Consider the following 19,396-nt stretch of genomic DNA (forward strand, 5'->3'; position numbering starts at 1 on the left):
CTCTGGTAAATGTATTTGAGGACTGATCTTTGGAAATCAGGAAGTTTTTGGAGAATATAGGAACAGTTCCAGATGCTTCCCAGAGATTTAAATCAGTTCAAGGCACCTGGACTGCTCAGAAACTGCAAGACCATACTTGGCATAATGAAATGTAGTACAGTCTAAGTAGTGCACACATTTTACATTGGTTCATGAGCTCAAAGCTGTCAAAATCTGCATGCTTGCTGGGGTTCTACAATTTAATGAGTAAGGGAGCGAATCCCCACCAGCAGCTAGTGGGTGTGATGAGCTGATGGCCAGATGATCTAGTGCTGTATATGCAGAGTTGGTCCCACAGTAGAAACAAAAGGTGAGAATGTTCCTTAAAAAATCTTAACGTATTTTCTTTTCACCAAAAAGTGAATCTGTAAAAAGAAAATCATCTGCTTAAGCGATTATGTGGTTATAAACTGCTAACACTACCACAAATTGATTGACATCATTATAAAGTTGAATCAGGAAATACAGTGAAACCTCCCTTAATATGATGATGAGGTCATAATTATCCTTGTTTTATTCTTTGTATACAAATGTGAATAATTAAGTTAGCTTTATAAATCATAAGAAGTTATAACTGGAGTAGACCTTAAAGATGGTCTGGTATAATCTTCTCTTTTGTACAAATGAAAAAACATGGCACTTCTTAGGTGTTTTGTCAGCCCACAGTAGTTTATATAGTGAAGGCTTCCAGCTAACTCTTCATTAATTAACTACATCTATGAAATTTCTGGGTTAGATAGTATTTAAGGGAACTATCTAGTTTTGGAATCATTCTGGTAGGTTAATATTCATTCTTGAGCTTGACCATATCAATAATCGTAAAAACAAAAATCTTATCCTCTGAAATGCTGAGAGAAGCTGAGCAGATGCAGGGTCTAGCATAGGGTGTGTTCTACAACGCTGAAACAGTATATCTAAACAAACATTTCTGTAGTCCCTGCTGAAGCAACTGTAATCAGAGTAGATAAAGGAATGTCTTTAAGTAAGAGTTAAGGAAGCATAGCTTTTATTAATATGGTAAAGTTCAGAGCTTGGCAGCAGCAATTTAAGACAAGGGAACTCTGACTAGAATAAGCCATAACATGTTGAGTCGAAAGCCTAAACTCTTCAGCAGATTACTCTCCACACATGCATAGCATGAGAGGTCCCACGGGCTTAGGTACCTGGCTTTTTAGTCATATCTTAGTGTACAAATATCAATACAATTTTTCATAGTAAGATTATGGGAAAAGTGATTCTCATTTACAGAGCTCTCTTTCACAGATTCATGTTTTTCTTCTCTCATTTAGTAGACATAAGATTTAAAACTTTGTATGTATATTTCTTGCTGAAATGTTTAATAAGTATTTCTCAAACTTAATTGGTTTAACGTTCATCTTTGCAGAGAGGATTTCGTTTCCGTTATGTTTGTGAAGGCCCATCCCATGGTGGACTACCTGGTGCCTCTAGCGAAAAGAACAAGAAGTCTTACCCTCAGGTCAAAGTAAGTTTGTGGTAGCTCTCCTTCTGTTTGTATTCTGGAAAATTTGATTTCCTAGGATTTCCAAGGAATTGCTTTAAATGAGTACAGGTTGCCTTTGCCTCTAAGCTGAAGTGTTCACATGATTATTAAAATTTTTAAATAGACATTTGTCTCCTAGGAATAGAAGTGACAGATATTAAAACTTTGTTAACATTTCAATTTAATAGAAATGTCTTCAACATTAGCTAACAAACTTACTATTTCTTGATCATCTTAAAGGTTTTTAAAAATTGTATTCTTCCTGAAACTTTAGTAAGTCTTTGAAAGAAATGGTTAATTTTGACTCTTTGGAGATTTAGTGAAAAACCAAACAGGTGACTGAGTGTACAGATTATTTAGTATATTATTTAAGATTGTGAATTTGGATCCAGACTTTGCTATTAGCTGTGTGGCTTTGAATAGGTTTAACCAATACTTCTAAACTTCAGTCTCCTAATGTATAAAATGCAGAAATATTAATAGTATATACTTCGTAAGGTCTTTTAGAGATTAAATGAGAAAATGTGTACATGTTCCATAGAGAACCTGAAATTACCCTAGGGCCTTGGCCTGAGCAGATGTTTGGCCCTCTTGGAATGACATGCTGCGTGACATGCTGGTGGTGTGTTTGGTCATACCTTTTACCATGTTCAGGCTTTTTGTTTGTTTGAGAATATTTTTCTCTAAGTTAATATGAGACTTTCAATTTCATAATATGCTACTATGTTTCATAGACTGACTGATGATAAACATAGACTGATAATCATTCTGCAGATAAACCCAGTCAACAACTGTAATTTAGTCTTTCATAAAAGTTATTATTTGGTCAGTAATTCAAGGCTTGGACAAAACAGTTCTCACTATGTGTGTGTGCCCCTCAGGATATAACATACTTTTGGCGTCAGTCTTTTTGTTGGTTTGTTTTGTAAGTAGATGAAGCTCAATAGAGCAGGCCCTCAGCAAAGTTGTGATGTAAAGAAATCTGGCCAGGCTCAGTGACTCATGCCTGTAATCCCAGCACTTTGGAGGCTGAGGCTAGCAGATCATGAGGTCAGGAGTTTGAGACCAGCCTGGCCAATATGGTGAAACCCCATCTCTACTAAAAATACAAAAATTAGCTGGGTGTGGTGGTGCACACCTGTAGTCCCAGCTGGTCAGGAGACTGAGGCACAAGAATCGCTGAACCCGGGAGGCAGAGGTTGCAGTGAGCTGAGATCATGCCACTGGACTCTATCCTGGGCAACAGAGCGAGACTGTGTCTCAAAAAAAAAAAAAAGAAAGAAAAAAAAAGAATTCTGTCTTTGGTTTTGCCAGCCTTGCATTTTGTTTCTTCCTTTTCCTCTTACCCATCTTCTAGGCCCAGGCCTGTTAAATATCTTGTCCTTATTCCCAAACAAAAGACAAAATGTTGTGATGTCATTCTTTACCTTTCAAGTGAAACTCACCCATATTATTTAGTATGGGTACTACTACTCATATTTGCATTTTAAGTCTCTTAGCTCTAATTATGGAATGAAAGATGTTTTTCTATTAAAGGTAATTAGGCAGGTAAATATGATGGCTTAAGTCCACAGAAGCAGACCACGGTCTTATGGCCTCACATCCTTTAGAACCTTGATGAGGAATGAGAAGCAGCAATAAAGAACTAATTTGCACTTATTAAACACCAGAGACTTGCCAAGTACTTTGTATAACATTATCTCTTTTAATCTCATAAAAATCTCGGTAGGTAAAAAGTATAATGCCTGTGAACCCAAACAGACTCAGAGAGTGGAATTATAATAACTGGCCTTTCTCACAAGACTAGTGGTTCTATATCCTGCAGCAGGCTATTGCTCACTGAACCTCTCAGATAGAATGTGTGCATTTGGGGTACTGGGGGCAGGGAGATAAGGGACAAATTACGGGAGGACAATGGTGTAAAAAGGCATGGAGAATGATAACTCTTGAAAACAAGGGAGAGAGAGGCTCAGTGGTCAATGGGTACTCAGGTATTGGGGAGCCAGGCCCAGCACTTACCTTTTTAACAAGTGTCTGTGTGTCATATGTATAAATATCATGTGCTTATGTATGTGTATATTTGTGAGAAGGAGATTGAAAGACACATTATCAGCATTGACACTAACTATAATGACTGAAGAATTAACTTTAAGCGAAAAACGGGGAGGTTTTTCGGACTGGCTTGGCACACACAATATAAATTATGGTATTTTGTTTACTTCTCTCTAGTATTTTGTGACTAAGTAACAATTCTTGATACTAACAAACACATGGCATTAACTTTCTTGTAAGTTTATTGGCTAAGAAAAAACTTTATACATCCAGTTATTCCCAGTCTTCATACATCTTTCTCATGTAGAGGTTTCATCTGCTCAAAAACATATTGCTGCCTCAATCACAAAATAATTTACAAATGCAACAACTTAACGGGCATTAGATGTTCTTGTAGAATGAAAGTTTCTATATCAAGGAGTTTAGTACTGGGAAATATAGATATGTAAACAACTAATAATAAAGTAGGCTCAACTGCAGTCACATTATTTCACCAAATCATGTATTTTTTATTCACTAATTCAATATCCATTTATTAAGCATTTGATCAACTTGAAAGAAGAGGAGTAACTTAGAGGTTAGAGAATATGACTATATAAGCTGTCATGGTTCCCTTAGCTTGTCATTGTTCACTGAAAATTGAAATGGTTCTGCTGTTCCTAACAGTTAAAGGAAGTAATTTTATTTATCCAAGAAATTCTTAATTGGAAGGATGGGGAGGAGAGAAAGAAAGAGACAATGGCCAGGTATTTTTTTTTTTTTTCCAGAGCTCTTCTCCAAATATCCCTTTTAATAGTTGTTTCTGCTCAGGATGACCTTTAAGTTTACAAAGGAATTTTAAATCCCCTTTCCCTCTAATATTTAAGCAGAGGAAAAAATTGTTCTCCATGCATCTTTCTTATCGGGAAGACCTTTAAACTTGTACGTGTCTTTTCTGTGGTACTTTACAAAGCGCCTGCTCGGTGAGAGACTATAAGGGAAACAGTGGGATGGATACATCTGAAGTTTCTCAAACTTGGCATTATTGACATTTGGGGTTTGGAAATTCTGTGTTGTGGGAGGCTCTCTGACACATTATAAAATATTTAGCAGCATCGCTGACCTTGATTCACTAGATGCTAATAGGATTCCTATAATCGTGATATCCAAAAAGTCTCCACATTGACAAATGTCCCCTGGGGGGCAAAATCACCCCTGTTTGAGAACTACTGATGTGGATGCAACAAGGAATCAACCGTAACCTTACCCATTTGCATGCTTTTCTACTATAAAGTTGTCTCGCATAGATTACGTAGAAGTGTCCAAGTATCTTACTTTATAAATGTGCTTTTCTTGATTATTAGTAGATATTTCTTATTTTCAAGATGATGATCATGGTGTCTGTATAATTACTCTTAGAATATCAGAGTTAGTATACCTGGATACTAAGGAGAAAGACAGAAAAGAGAAAATATATATCTTCAACATTTTATATGCTTTGATAACCCTAAAAGCTAATGGGAGAGTTCTGTTGACTGTTATAAAGTATTACAGAAGAGAAAGTGAAAGTGGAGAGTTAGGTCCACTGTGTGTGAACAATGGGAGGGTCTATGGAATGATGCTTTTAGGTGGGCAGAGGCCTCGTGGAGGGTGGCCCCACACTCACCCCCAGAATTCGGAAGTCATTCCCACAGGAACTTCAGAGGGAGAGCATTTACATTTAGAGGAAAGAAGTGATACTTCTGAGCCTCACATTTGCCACATATTCATTAAGTGCATTTGTTCAGGCTTAAAAGTAAAATGCTATGGGCTGTGCATTTCCTTGGCTATAGCCTCTCTCCCTCCAGCCTCATGCCCTGTCTTCCTGTCATGCCTTTGTGAGAGCGCTACCATTCTGGTGCCTGGAGACGAACCTGGAAATGCTGATAGTTCGGTGCATACCTGGTCATATGGAGACAGCAGGAAAGAGTCAGGGGCCAATTTGAAAGCTTTGGGGGCTGGCTATGGTTTGCAGGCCGTAGACACTAAACTATACTTTATAGAACATGTAAAAATATAGCCTGTATGGGTTACTCTCTTACCTATTGTCCAAATTTGATGCCACACGTTAAATCATTTTAAAACCAACTCTAGAAGTCTACACAAATCCTGCATTTTCTACTGGAATTGTGTCCCGTGCATAAAACCCTATTTCGCATAGGTATAGGCTAGGCTTACAAACTCTCTTACCATGTTGAGATTATTTCTAGAACTCAGGCTACTGAACCATCTGGTGCTCTGCCTGTGTCTTTCACATAGCTAAGAAGAAAATTTCCATTTAGCTTTCTAATATCTTGCTGTGCAAGTCTTCATGTTCTTTTTAAAAAAAAAATTTAAATTACAAATTATTTCAAGCATATAGAAAGTTTAAAATGGACATAACAGACACTATGTACTACCACATAAATTTAATAGGTATTAGCATCTTACCTTATTTGCTTTTGATAGCTCTCTGTCTCTCTCCTGTCTCTCTCTCAAATAAAATAGTTACAGCTAAAACCCCACTTAGCCATCACTTTGTCCTCCTTCCTTCTCCTTAGGTAAACTGCTACTCTCAACTTCCATTCCCCAAGATGTTTTTATATTTGTACTACATAAGAATGCATCTATAAATACTGGCATTTTCAAGAAAATTAATTTTTACTAACTTCAACCCAAATTTGCCATTGTATAGGATGGTTCCTTTTCAGGGCAAACATGGGTTAAAACTGGACTCCATGGAAGATTAACTGGTACTCACTTTGATCCTATTGATTCCTCTTTGCTGTCTAGATAAAAATGTATTTGTCATAATGTAGAGTTTGCACTGACTCTTATAGCAAAAAATAATATTCAGAGAAAAATCTAGGGGAAGTAAGTATGCAGACTAACTCTTATATCTTGTCCTTTCATAAGAAAAATTTCCCATCATTAAACATTTAATAATCTATTATACTGCCTATAAAATTTCTCTTTAAAGTTTTTTCCATTGTAATTTCATCACGGAGCTCCTAATGGGAGAGGCTGGCAGAAAAGCACAGGAACCTTCCTCTAGGCCAAGCTTGTCCCTGCCTGTTTTTAACTCAGCAAGGAGTGCCAGGGAAGGCTCACCTCCCTATTTTTCCCGAAAGCCACGCATGAACTTTTAAAAATCAAACTGCGTTCCCTTTCACAGAGGTGGATGACAAGAGAAGCAGCCCCATGGGACTTCAGAAACTCTCGCCAGTCCTCCTTTAGAATGACAGAAAGCACCCCTTCCCATCCTAACTAATGTGACACATCCTTCTGTGTGGTCCATTCTATGCAAAAACAGAAATTGACAAGAATGACTTTGATTTTAAAGTACAAATAGCTTACCAGTTAGTATTCTTAGTTTCTCTTTAGTTGTAAATATCAAATGCAAGGGACTTGAAACCCAACTGATAGAAGCGTAACTATTTTTAATCAAACATTTTCTGGAAGCTGGTTCTCACATATGTTGTCTTTCCTGAGTGTTTTATGTTGAGTGGAAGACGTGTTGAAATGTTTAGGTCAACAACAGCTTTTTGTTGTCCCCTTCCACTACTGATTTAAAAAAAAAAAAAAAAAAAAAAAAAAAAAGGCTCCACTCTTCTTGCCTTTCCTTAAAAATGCTAAATGTTAAGTTTCTGTCGAGGTCAAATGGAGACTACCCGATCTGCCGTGGCATTTGAGGATATCACATATCCTTGCATAATCTCCCTTTCCTTTGTATAGACTTGTCTGATTTAGGAGGTTTGGATCTATTTGGAGTGCTAATTTAAAATAATTTAATCTGACTCAATTACTTAAAACAACAGGGGAGAAAATCACCAATAATCAGCTAGATGTGCATATAGAACCTAGTTCATAGCATTTATTAGGATTTCCATTGAACCCCTACACTGTTCACTGCACGAGTATGTTAATTAGGGAAAATAACCATATCCTCTATGTACATTATACCCTGTGCTTTGTAAACCATGAGGAAAGCTGCTTATTGAACAGAAGGGCTTTGTAACTTGGGGTCTATGGATCCCTGTTGGTGGTTTCAGAGGCTTTTTAGATTCCTGAATTTATATGCAGACTTACACATGTATGTACGTGCATTTTTTCTTGGGAGATGAGTATAACTTTTTATCATATTTTCAAAGGGAAAGACTTAAACATGGTTAAGAATCATGCTATAGTTTGTATCAACACTTGAGCTTTTTGATAGCAGCTATCTTTTTAAATGATCTATATAATACCTTTTAAGATTTTTTCTTTTTTATTCTTGCATTTTTAATCCATTTTAAATGAAGTGAAACGCTTTATGTTGCTCAACACATAGCCCAGAAAGCCTCCCGTCAGTTTTCTAGTAGGTGGAAAAAAGATGAAACTGAATTGGTGGCCGAAAGAGTTGAATGGGCTTCACTGCTTTTTCTTTCTTGCTCTTGCATACATTTGCAGATTAAGCATGAAGCTCACGATTAGTGATTGAAGCCAAAAGAGAGGAGGCATTTCACTGAACAAATATTGATTGAGCACTGTGTGTCAGGTACTGCTCTAGACAAGCAGACAAAACTCCCTCCCATATGTAATCACAATGGAGACTTATGGTAATTTTTGTTGCAAGTAGTTCAGAAGTTTTGTATTTTGTCCTAAAACAAAATATTACTTTGTAAAATATTTTTTTAAATATCCCTCTAAATCCACTATATATATTGAAAGTCACCATTATAAAGTGGAGAAAGCTACTCATTAGAGAAGACTTATAGCACAGATAATAGCTGGGAAGCTTAACCCTTAGAAATTATTAGGAGAGATATACACTTCTTGAATTTAAGAATTGTCTGAATTGTAAATTTTGTTTTGTCAGTTCTGGCTTGGTGACCTTCCTCTATTGGCCATTCCCATTTTTCTGCCCTCCACTCTTGCCTGACACAGGATTGTTTCTGGGACCACTGTTCAATCCGAAACAAATCTCTGGTGGCTTCTTTTAAACCCAGTGGTCTCAGGCTGAAGATTATATAGTGGGGCGACTCTAGGCATTCTATTCTGGAGTCTTGGCCTCATAAAGTCACATACTGGCAGTTTGCCTTGATAAGGTAAGGTGAACACACAGAAGCACTAAGATCTCCATGTGTGTTCCACTGCCTCCTCCACAGACAAGTTGTTTTTCAACCCATCAGCGGGTCCAGAGGTGAAGCTGGAAGCTACCCTGCAGTCTTGGTCTTTTCTCCCCACCCTCCAGGTGGTTTCCAGATAAGAAGCCTCCAGCCTACCTTCACCTCCCTGGGGTCTCATGGACATGGGCTGGAAAGTGCATGCAGACTTTCACAGATAATGCTTTTTGCCTTTAGGTCCCCTTCCACCCAACAGAATGATTGTAAGAATGGCTTGCTGTGCTTACTTACATCATCTCATTTAATCATCACAATAATCCACTGACACAGGTTCTGTGATCCTCATTTTATAAATGAGGAAATTGAAGCCTAGAGAAATGAAGAAGCTTAACTTGGGTCCCACAGGCTTTTAGAGATGGAGCCCAAGATTTCAGTTCATGCCATATGGTTTAAGGGCCTGCACTCTTAACCATCATGGACTACGATTCATTATCATAATATTAAGGATCTGTCTCTACTTTGCAGGAATCTTTTAAATCTATGGTTGACAGTCGTGGGTGGGCCTCAGAATCGTCCAAAAATGTTTCAACCACAGAGACACCTGGGACCCATTGCACAATTGCTAAATCACAGTGCATCATCTAACCAATCTGGGATTCTACAATAATTCTATGACAGTTTCTAAGAACACATGTCATTCTATAATGGCAGCATATTACAACAGATAATTGAATAGATATTCAATGTATAACCATGGAATAGAATATTATGCCACTGTGTTTTAAAAAGATGAGAGGATACTGTGCAACATGGAAAACTGCTTGCAATGTAATATTAAGAATAAACCTCAGCTGGGCACAGTGGCTCATGCCTATAATCTCAACACTTTTGGAAGGCCAAGGCAGGAGGACTGCTTGAGCCCAGGGTTTTGAGGCCAGCATGGGCAACAGTGAGACCCTGTCTCGATAAAAAAAATTTTTTTAAAGAAAAAAAACAGGATTTCAAGTTATTGCTAATATTTGTAATCAGTACAAATATTTTTATAAAGCCTAGGTGGAAGCATATAGATGAATCTTTAGTTTTATTTATTCATCCATGACTTAAAGAAGATTGGTTAACACCTGACTCTACCTTGAGTAGCAGAACGTTGGACCGAAGGAAAAAAGGATAATGTGAAGCTGTCTTACTTAGTTACAGTTTCCAGCATGTTTTAGTTGAAGGTAGGAGATAATAAAGACGTAGAGCTATATAAACAGATTTTCTCAGGAGCTCTATGGGAGACAGTGCAGTGTGGCTCTCAAACCTTATGATACATAAAACTCTCCTTCAGAACTTATTTAAAATGTCGATTTTATTCCATGTCCAAAGCCTGGTAGAGTAGATAACTCTCCCACTACAATACACTTAGTAACACTAGAAAAAAGTATAACATTTTCTTTAATGCATAGCTGAGTTTATTAGAAAGTATGAAAAGTACTGGGGAGCCATAAAACAAAAGAAAAATTTGGGAAAACACAATAGGATATGGATGGACTTTGGGGCCACAGCTGCCCTGGAAATATTTGCTGACCTAGATAATCCAGAAGCTTTGTTTTTAACAGCTTCCTAGAGACAAAAGATAAGGCCTTGGGCCTTTCCAATCTGAGGAATTGAAACTGCAATCCTCCACTTAAGTCAGGACTCTCTCAGGGCTATAGTTTCTGTTGATGGGTGATCCCCAGGCAGAGAGGTGATGAGGAAGTTGCCTGTCTCAGCCTAGGGGAATCAGAAGATAAATGCCTCTCTTGAGAATCAGTAACTACAAGCCCAATTCTTACAGATTGAGAGTTAAGCGTATGCTCCCTGAATAGAGTAGGAAACCCCAAGTCTAGAAATGATTATGAAGTGGTTCCACATTGGGGATACCCGCAAGCCTTTCAGAAACACATAACAATGTATGTGGCTCAAAGAATCATGAGCTCCTGATCAAAAATTAGAAAATATGTATGCAAATGAGCCACTCTGTTTAAGAATTGGCAGAACAATGAAAAGCAGAATTAAATCCCCAGAATCTTCAGATAATTGAATTACCAATTGTTTGATATATAAATACATAATAAATTTGGAATAGAAAACAGACCAGGCAGAATGAAAATAAAACCAAGTAGAATTTTTAAAATTAAATGTGCGACACTGAAAATGATTCAACAATGTTGTTAACGTGGATAATTTGAAAGAAAGGGTGAGCTGGCAGGTACAAGAGAAGGAGTAAGAGGTGTCTAGTTGAAGTCCTAGAAAGAGGTATTACAACTGCAGATTTCTGGTTCTACATTTACAGTTTCTAGGTCTGGGGTGAGGTTTAGGTGGTTGTGGATCACACTTTTAGGTTTTAAAGCATTGGCTCTGAAGTCATTTGATTCAGGGCTGGGCATGATGTTGGTTCCTAGTTTTGCCACTTGCAGTGTTACTTAACTTGGCTTCCTCATCTATGAAACTGAAAAAATAATACCTACTTCATAGGATATATGTGTAAATCAAGTTATTCAGTACATGATACACAGTAAGCACTTAGAAATGACAGTTGCTTCTATTTTTATATAACCAAATATACTACTACAGATATCGAATGGCAGCTTTGCTGGTTCATTTATGGATTCATGGAGCTACACAAAACCTTCACCAATCTATTAATTTATTTTTAGTACAGTCTCTAATCAGTATTGCTTCCACTGTATATTGATGCCATATCCTTTCTTCTATCTGGGGTTATTAAGATAGGAGACTGAGATCAGATGCTGTGTCAAAAGCTTTGTTTTAGCTGTAACACATGATTTCTTATGAAAATCTCATAGGTAGGAAACCAGAAAGGAATTTATTAAATTCTTGTTAGGCTCCCTAGGTGCATTCGTTTTGTAGGGCAGTGTTTTAATTTAGGATACTTATGATAGAGAGCACCCCTTCCATAATTAGGAGAAACATGGAAATAAAGATTTTATTACTTACTGGTCCTGGGGAGCGCACAGCACTCCAGGGGAGGCCACACACCAAGGTCAGGGAGCATGTGGAGAAAGAGAGAGAAAGGAACTCATGGGCCATTGCCTTTACTGGGTCCAGGACATTATCCAAACAGTTTTCCCACAGGGAGTTTTAATAGGTGGTTTTCAAGCAAGCAGGTATGAGTTCCAGGAGGTCACACTGTGACGAAGAAGTCACTGTGGCATATCTGCACAGTCCATGCAAAGTGTGAGCATCAGGGAAGACCAGTCAGGTAGGCTACATGTAGCTGGTCCATGGGGAGGCGATCACCAGGTGGCCCTTGTATAATGCAGATATCTAGATTGGCCACATAAAGGAACCGATAGGAGGTGTGGTACTGGAAACTATGTCGACGGTCACTGAGCCGTGCTTTAGGTATGGGAAAGTCCAGCTTATATTCAAAATGGATGCAAAGGCATCATAAAATTAAAAGCATTCACTGCCGGCTGCCATAACGGATGACCAAAAGCTAGGTGCTTTAAAGCAACCAAAATTTATTCTTTCACAGTTCTGGATGCTAGAAGTCCAATATCACTGTCTTCGCAGGGCCATGCCCCCTTTGAAGGCTCTAGGCAAGAATCCTTCCTTGCCTGTTTCTAGCTTCTTGTGGTTGCTGACAATTCATGGCAGTTTTTGACTTGTAGTTGCATCATTCCAATTTCTGTCTCCATCTTCACATGAATGCAGTCTTCTCTCTGTGTCCCTGTATCCAAATCTCCCTCTTCTTTCTCTTAGAGACTAGTCATTGTGTTTACAACATCCATAACCCTATGTGACCTCATCTTAACTAATCATAATTGTAACGATCCCATTTCCAGATAATATAATATTCTAAGGCTCTGGGTGGACATGAATTCTGGGGGTACACCATTCAGCCCACTACAAAAATATTGTGGCATTGAGGTTATAAGCAGTAGCCCTAAGAGTATAGGATGATGCCCATTTCAGCCTGATAATATACTCCAAAAGATATCACATGTATCCAGTTGTTCATTTTTATATATTTAGAAAGTAGTAGAAAATCTTTCAAGTTGAAGGAGTTTGCCAGTGTTTTGAACAACTTATTTAGGATAGAGAACTTCCTATGATAGTTCTCCATTGAGTAGATGATGAGTATGTTAGTAAATATTTACCAACTGCACTTCAGGAAAAACAAAACACCCTGATTTTGTAGCGTTTGCCAATTTCTTTAGTGTAGTGAATACTTATCGTGGTCAATTTGAAGCTACCAACCTGAAATCAACTGGCTTGCAAAACTTCTGAAAACTTAACAGTCAACTCTTACGAGCTGGTCAGGCCAATTCCAACATAGCACTGCAAAATTTCATAAACAGATATGAAATCACATCTTAGGTATTAACCCAATGCATAATAGATCAAAAGAAGATAAAAAATTGCTTCATGTAAGGTTCTTTACTTATATGTTACATAAGAGAATTACCAGGGACTTTGCAGAATCTGACTAAACCCATTAAGTTGCTGCAATAGAGACATCTATCATATAGTAGCTAAATAGATCTGTGGTTTAGTGGGCAAAACACGATACTTGAAAGCAAAAGCTAGATTTTACTGCAGACTGTGCAACTTACAGATGGCGTGATCTTCAAATTGCTCAAGCTCTTCAAACTTTATTTTCCTCATTTATAAGATGAAAATAAAAATATCTACCTTGAAGGAATAGTGTAGGGATAGATAAAGTAATTGACAGAAAAGCACCTAGCATAGTCTCTGGCACATCTATAGCACTAAATGTCCATTTGTGACAAGTTTATATTTTTAATTTAAAAATCATGAAAAATTCCTGCAATACAACTGTTAGTTCCATGAGGGCAGGGATTTTTGTCTGTTTGTTTACTGCTCTATCTGTAACACCTGGAATAGTATCTAGTATATAGTAGGTGACTAATAATTATTTGTATAATGAATGAATGGTCAACATGCAGAGACCTGCTACAATCATCTTCTCAAAAGAAGCACTGGTACTATCATGATATGGGCAAAGAAGAAACAGATAACATGACATAAAAATAATAGGTGATTACTGGCAACAGCAAGAGTCCTCAACCAGCCTTCAGGCTTCCCTTCAACTACTGGTGCATCTTGTTCTTTCCTTCGCAGCAGCCTTATTTTCCTTTTCCTCCCCAACCTTACCTGAATAGGGGTCACGAGATCCATGTCCTATTCCCAGCTCAGGCACTATAATTTACACCTTCAGCATGTCACCAAACCTTTCTAGTTAAAATGAGTTTTTCTGCCTCAGTTTCTCTATCCATTGGAATCTTTCCATGGCAAATGAGAGGAAAAACCGACTAAAACTACCAGAGCAAAAGTGGAGATTTTAAAAAATAGAAACTTCCAAGGAATGAGCTAGCTAGCTTCAAACACCACTGTAGGCTTCCATTTCCAGCTCCCGTCTCCCATTCCAGGCTCCCGCTGTTAGGGCACTAAGCCCTGCAGCAGAGAGTTCGCTTTCCTAGAGCCTGAAAGAGAGATGTAAGAGGTCTCAGATTGGAGGCTTCTAGCCATAGTTGGTCCAGGTTATTTCACAGCCCACCCCTAAAGATAACACTGGGGACAGGGAATATGGGATAAAGTGATAGTGTTTACAGTCATTCCCAAGCTTCACCCCTAGCGTTCCCGTGCCACGTGGCATTAGCTGCACCACAAGCACGTGGACTGAAATGGGGTTGTGGATCCCCAAACAAAAGATCTGTGTACTGATAAAATGTAAAGAGGGAGAAAAAATAATAAACATCAATTATTTTTCCCTCCTGCGATCAGCATAAGAGACTGCTAAATCTCCTTTATTACTTGAAATTGTGTGAACTTGTATACTTCCTTTCTAGAGAATTTCTAGTCTGTGCCATTCCCGATGTATAAATTTTACATTTTAAAGGGTAAGAACTAGAGCTGGGTGAGGTTGCTGGCTCCTGTAATGCCAGTGACTCTGGAGGATGAGGTGGGAGGGTCACCTGAGGCCAAGAGTTAGAGACCAGCCGAGGCAACCTAGTGAGACCCAATCTCTAAAAAAATTAAAAACTTAGCCAGGCTTGGTGGCATGTGCCTGGAGTATCAGCTACAGGGGAAGCTGAGATGGGAGGATCACTTGATCTCAGGAGTTCTGGGCTGCACTGTGGTATGATCGCACCACTACGCTCCAGCCTGGGTGACACAGTGAGACCCTGTCTCAATAATAATCATGAAGTAACAACTAGTTTTTATGTATTTAAAAGTATCACATACATTTAATAAAAATTCAAGTAATACAAAGGTATATACATAGTACAACATAGATTTTCCTTCTATCCAAGATCCCTCTCCTCCCCAGAGAGAAGCACTGTTATGTTTCTCAAATAGGCGTCTAGAAATATTCCATGTATATACAAGCTTAGTTGTGTGTGTTCATGCCTATAAGCACATACACATTTATACACCCAAATGTGTATAAAACATAAGCTATAAAGCATGTATTTATGCATACACATCCTGTTAATTTTTAAAATATTCTGTCCCTTGCTTTTTTCACTTAACGAATTTCGGGCATTCTTTAGCAGCTCATAAACTTCTAGGGAAGTGAGATAGTAAAGTGATTAATAGCAGGCTCTAAAGCACCACCCTGCGTTCAAATCCAGCTCTGCCCCTTTATTTAGCCATGTAACCTTGGGCTAGTTGATTAACCTCTCTGTGCCTCTGTCAAATTGGGCTAACACAGCACCTACCTCAGAGCGTTGTAGGGAAGGTTGAGTGAATTAGTATAGGTAGAGAGTGGTGCCTCGCACATGGTAAGTGCTCTGTCAGGTCTGAGTGTCCACCTCATTCTGTGTAAGGACTGCATGGCATTTCATTGCTCACATGTGGCTTCTCATTGCTGCTTTTGTGCATACTCTTTTTTCTAGACTCCGGATCTATCTACTTTCCTCTCTTCTGTCAAAGACAGACTCAAAAGACCTACCTTGATAATCCTATTCGATCCAGATTTCTCCCTAGGCTGAGGTCTTTAGATTATTAGAGCGTATTTTGTCATTGAGTTGCCTTTAATGTCCATGAAGTTTTCTTCTTATAAATGTTCATTATTTCTTATGAGTCGTGGGGCCTTTATCCTAACTTTGTTTTAGCTCTTTGTCGTATCATTTATTTCTTATGTATTTTTTGTAAGAAATATGAAATTTTTAATAAAACATATTTTTCAGCGTAACCACTTTTTCCAAAAGTCTGCCTTGAGTTGCCCACATTCATCCGACTGCATTGGGGACCTCTTAGCATCCCTCCTTATTAGCCCATGCTATGCTTGCTGTCTCTGTTACTATACCTGATATGTTGTTTCAGTTATACACTTAGATGCCTGTCTCCCCATCTCTAGACTTATGTCTTGAGGGCAGGGACCATGTCTAATTCTTTGTTATATATTCTTCTGATGGTAGGTGTACAATAAGAATTTACTGAATTAAACTGAATTCCTTTTCATTCTGGGGCACTCAATTGTTGCCTCAGTTAATCATAGAAATACTCAACTAGTATAGAAATAACAAGAAAAATGCTTTGTTATTCTCATGTGTCATTTATCGAGTTCTTACTGTGTATCTGTTATTAAGTGTTATCCTTATACACTTCTGCAGGAAAGATGGTTTTATCCCAATTTTTAGCTTAGAAACTGAGACTTAATGAGTAACTTGACCAAGAATGGCTTCTCTTTCTCCATTTCCTCCCTCTCTTGGTGTTAAGTTTTATATACATGTAATAATATATATTATTATTCTATTAATATAGATTAATATATGTACATGTATAAAACATATTGTAAATTTTATATACATATATTCTGTTTATATATATTTAATTTATATATATATATAACTTAACACTATTACGTCTCATGGTGTTGAGTTAAATAGTTGTTCTATTTTATATATATATATATATATATGGGGAGGGGTGTTTCTCCAGCCTAGACTTCTACTTTGAAATGTAGGCTCCAGGCTCAGCTGCTTGTTTGACGTTACCACTTGGATGTCTGGTAGACTTAACATATTCACAACTGAATTTCAAATCTTCCCCACCAATCTGCTCTGTCTTACAGCTTCCCCTTCTCAGAATGTAAATGCTCCATCCTTCCAGTTGTGCAGGCCCCAAATCTTGGAGTTTTCCTTGGCTTCTCTCTTCTTCTCAAATCCCACATGTAATCCATCAGATAGTCTTATTGGCTGTGCCTTCACAATTTTTTCAGAAGCTAATTATTCTTCAACACCTCCAATTCCGCCACCCTGGTATAAGCTACCATCCTCAGCATCTTTCTTCCAGTGGATTTTAGCATCCATGAATGATTATTTCCTAAATCAATTATCAATAATTGTCATAAATTTGTGATTTTTCTATTTCTATCCTTCCTGTCACTTTTTGGGGTTTTTTAAAAAGAGCTTTCTTCATTCTTCTTTAAAAAAAAAATTAAAATTAGCATCAGTATGAACTTGTGGATTCTTTTGTTATTTAGTGTACTATAAGCCATTCCTGTCATTATTCATTTTGATTCTTAAATTGTCCTAGTCTTGGCCAGTGGGAGTCTTTCATGCTAGCTCCTATGTCTTTTTGATATGTCCCCATATTTTTTTTCTAACACTTCCTTATTTCTGAAATTGTAAGATATTCTAGGTTCACCCTATACCTTCACTACCCCAGTCCAGGCATCGTCTATCTCTCTAAGTAAAGTCCTAGTTCCTTTTAGCAGGAGAAGTTTTTCTAGACTCTTTCATTAGGCAAAGCTACAAAATTGACTATTTTAAAAATCTCAAATTCATACTCTAATCATACCTCTAATTCCAATCCAACACTGCAGGCTTCTTCCCTCCCTCCCCTCATCCTATATTTGTATTTGGATTTGAGATATGAAATGTGTATCTCATATCCCATATTTCTTCAGTAACTGAAAACCCTCATCATCAATGATAGCAGCATGCTTACTCATTTTGCTCAGTCCAGTAATACACACACGTTTGTAGAAAAATAGAATAGTTTTAGAATTGCTATACCAATATTTACAAACTTAACTGTATTCGGTTCAAAATTTCTTTGTAGTTCTTTTGACCAAATGTATTCAACAGAGGGCGTTCAGTCAGAGTAATGTGTTCAAAAGTTACTTGGATTAGATTTTTTCTTTCTATGTATTTATGTTTCCATTGGGCTATAGAGTTAAGCTAATTTTTTGTTTGTTTCTATTCCGTTTTAGGGGTTTTCCTATCCTGTTGATTTAATAATTTTATTTTTTGAATATTGACATTTGTCAGTTTTACATATTTCATTTATATGAGATTAACTAGACCCTTTAGAAATCATTATAAAGTCAGGTTGTTCTATTAATTTTTAAAATAGGTGTATAAAAACCAAAGGGATCAATCAGAGCCTTGATTTAAAGTACATTCTGAATTATTTCAGAAACCTGAATCCATCTAAACCCAGAGCAGTTCATTTGCAGATTTCAGAGACTTCTTGGCCTACCTTCCTTACATTTATGTAGCTTGTGTTTATCCAAGGCACACCACCTGCCAGGCACAGTGCTGGGCTCTGTGTTGACACACATGAATGTGATCATCTTTCTGTAGCCCCCAGGTTACATGGCACCACAGCCAAGATACAGACATGGGTGAGACAGTAATCAGGGTGTTACTCAGGATTTGCTGAGGGGAGGATATTCTAAATTGGTGTGTGTGTGTGTGTGTGTGTGTGTGTGTGTGTGTGTGTGTGTGTGTTGAGGTGGACTGGGAGAAAATATACCCTCCTTGAGATCACCTCCTGGCTAGATAGTCTCTCTCCTCTCTATTTGTGATAGAATGCAAGTGGAATTTGACAGGTGTACTTCTCAAACTAGAAACTAGAGAGCTGGGTCGCCATCTCAGGCACCATAAGAAGAACAAATCACACCAAACCTACATCGTTGTCTTCTTTGACAGGGTTTCTAGAAGGGTTAGGTAGTGAGATGCTGGATATCCCTGTTTTGGTAGTTTAGGGATTCACAGTATCTCCCATGCTGGTAATGTCAATCTGAAGAGATATTTATGGTGATAGGTTCCAGGGATCTTTCCCTAGACACTTTAATATATTTTATCAGTGTCCTGGATACAGCCCCAGAAGTTTCTTATTAAATTTGCAGGTGACATGAAGTGGTAGACAACAAACAATTTGAATTCAAATTAATTTTGAAAGCTGGGACAATGGACCCAATTCTTCAACAATTATACTTAAAAGATATAAATGCGTGCAGAAAACAAATTACAAGTACAGGGTAGAAGAGAGATGATTTAGCAGCAGGGCATGCAAAGAGATCTAGGAGTTTTAGTTAATAACAGACTCAACATGAACCAGCAATGCGATGTGACTACCAAACAAGTAATTCCTCATTAGTCTGCATTGATGGAAACATGATATATATAAGACCAAGGAAGTGGTGGTCTCATTTACACTCTGTGATGAAAGGCCACACCAGGAATACAGTGTAATAAATACTGCTGGGCACCACATTTGTAGAGAAATAGAAACCAACTTGAGTGTCGTCAGAGCAGAAGAGTGACAGAACTCAAATTTCCCTCAAATGGGGAGTCGTTACTGAGCCTGAGAAATTTATAGCCTGGAGGATTTGGTTGTCTTCAAATATATGAATGGTTGTGATGGAGAAAAAAGGATTAAATGTGTCCTGTTG

The 19,396-nt window shown here is 37.8% G+C and overlaps 1 protein-coding gene across 5 annotated transcripts in view; it reads left to right on the forward strand.

The window, feature by feature from the left end:
* Positions 1–19,396, forward strand: part of NFKB1 (nuclear factor kappa B subunit 1) — a 123,426-nt gene that overhangs the window by 35,011 nt on the left and 69,019 nt on the right. For all 5 annotated transcript variants that reach the window (XM_045392700.3, XM_045392701.3, XM_005555555.5 and 2 more), the window contains one exon: positions 1,424–1,522. In XM_045392700.3, the coding sequence (XP_045248635.2) occupies positions 1,424–1,522 (99 nt within the window). The remainder of the gene's footprint in view (positions 1–1,423; positions 1,523–19,396) is intronic.

The sequence above is a fragment of the Macaca fascicularis genome, chromosome 5 (genome assembly GCF_037993035.2).
Source record: "Macaca fascicularis isolate 582-1 chromosome 5, T2T-MFA8v1.1".
NCBI lineage: Eukaryota > Metazoa > Chordata > Mammalia > Primates > Cercopithecidae > Macaca > Macaca fascicularis.